The sequence below is a fragment of the Elephantulus edwardii genome, unplaced genomic scaffold (assembly GCF_000299155.1).
Source record: "Elephantulus edwardii isolate Elephantulus edwardi_28Jun2011 unplaced genomic scaffold, EleEdw1.0 scaffold00041, whole genome shotgun sequence".
Taxonomy (NCBI): domain Eukaryota; kingdom Metazoa; phylum Chordata; class Mammalia; order Macroscelidea; family Macroscelididae; genus Elephantulus; species Elephantulus edwardii.
The window spans coordinates 13,901,230-13,902,447 of record NW_006399791.1 but is presented as its reverse complement, the minus strand read 5'-3'; the positions used below and the strand labels follow the sequence as shown (position 1 = coordinate 13,902,447).

The 1,218-nt window shown below is 37.4% G+C and overlaps 1 protein-coding gene across 1 annotated transcript in view; it reads left to right on the top strand.

Moving 5' to 3' along the window:
• Nucleotides 1-1,218, top strand: part of AGBL1 (ATP/GTP binding protein-like 1) — a 1,027,235-nt gene that overhangs the window by 212,029 nt on the left and 813,988 nt on the right. Inside the window, 1 exon segment of the mRNA XM_006885234.1 lies at nt 838-905. Coding sequence (XP_006885296.1) covers nt 838-905 — 68 coding nt within the window.

The window sequence follows — 1,218 nt, the reverse complement described above, 5'->3', positions numbered from 1 at the left end:
GAATCTTTTCTTTTACTTTTCCATAATTTTTGACTCATGTACTTATAACTGGTTTGTCAAATTTGTGTCTTCTAGGTTGCAACACCCCCATGATACATTTTCAAGGATATGAACATGTACGGCCAAGCACAATCAATAAGAGTGCATATAAATTCCAAAATCAATCTGTTTTTCAATTTCTTTATCCTGATTTATGTACAAAATTTGAATACATTGTTTTTCACAAAAGATCCTTCCCATTTCCTGCACCTCACCCACCTATCAAATTGTGCAGCCCTATCCCCTCCATCCTCACCCCTCTATTTCCACCCCCCACCCCCGCCTTGGATCCTCATAGTCATTCTAAAATAACAGTTTTATACAACCTTTATCCTTGTAGGACTGAGTTAGTTCACTCAGCATAATGCTCTCCAGTCCCTTCCAAGTTAGGTAGTAATTTACAAAATCATTACTCCTGTGTGCTGCATAGTATTCCATTGTATGTATGTAACAACTTGTCAATCCATTTGTTTGTGGTTGGACATCTGGGTTATTTCCATGTTCTTGCAATCGTAAATTATGCTGCTATGAACACGGGTGTACAAGTTTCTGTGTGAACCTTAGTTCTCATTTTCTTGGGGTATATTCCAAGCAATGGAATAGCTGCATCATATGGAATTTCTATGTTCAGTTTTTTTCTAAGATTTAAAGTATGCTGATATCCTGTAAACTTAATTATGGGCCTTTTATTTGAGAGAAAAAGAAGTAATAAATCATTTCATAGTAAGACCCCAAATCACGGGCAAAGAGAAAACCTCACCTATTTTGTAATTTTTTAAATTTGTTTTTCCCTTCCAGAGGATTTTGACGATGATGGTGATGAAGAAATAGACAAAGATTCGGATTCTGAAGATGTGAAAGAGGAAGTAGGTACACCAGCATTTGCTTCTAATGATCCCCCTTTCCATATCCTAAAAAGAATAATGTTGATTTTAGAGCAAAACAAACTGAAGCTGTTAACAATCTCAATCTATTCACCGCCTATCAGAATGCTGCCAATCAGCCCAGTGGTGAGAATCTTTGTTTTCTTGATGTTGAGCTTCAATCCATATTGAAGGCTGCAGTCCTTGACCTTCTGCAACAAGCACCTCAGGTCCTCCTCAGTTTCAGTAAGCAGGGTTGTGTCATCTGCATAATGAAGATTGTTAATGAGTCTACTTCCAATCCTGATGCCACATT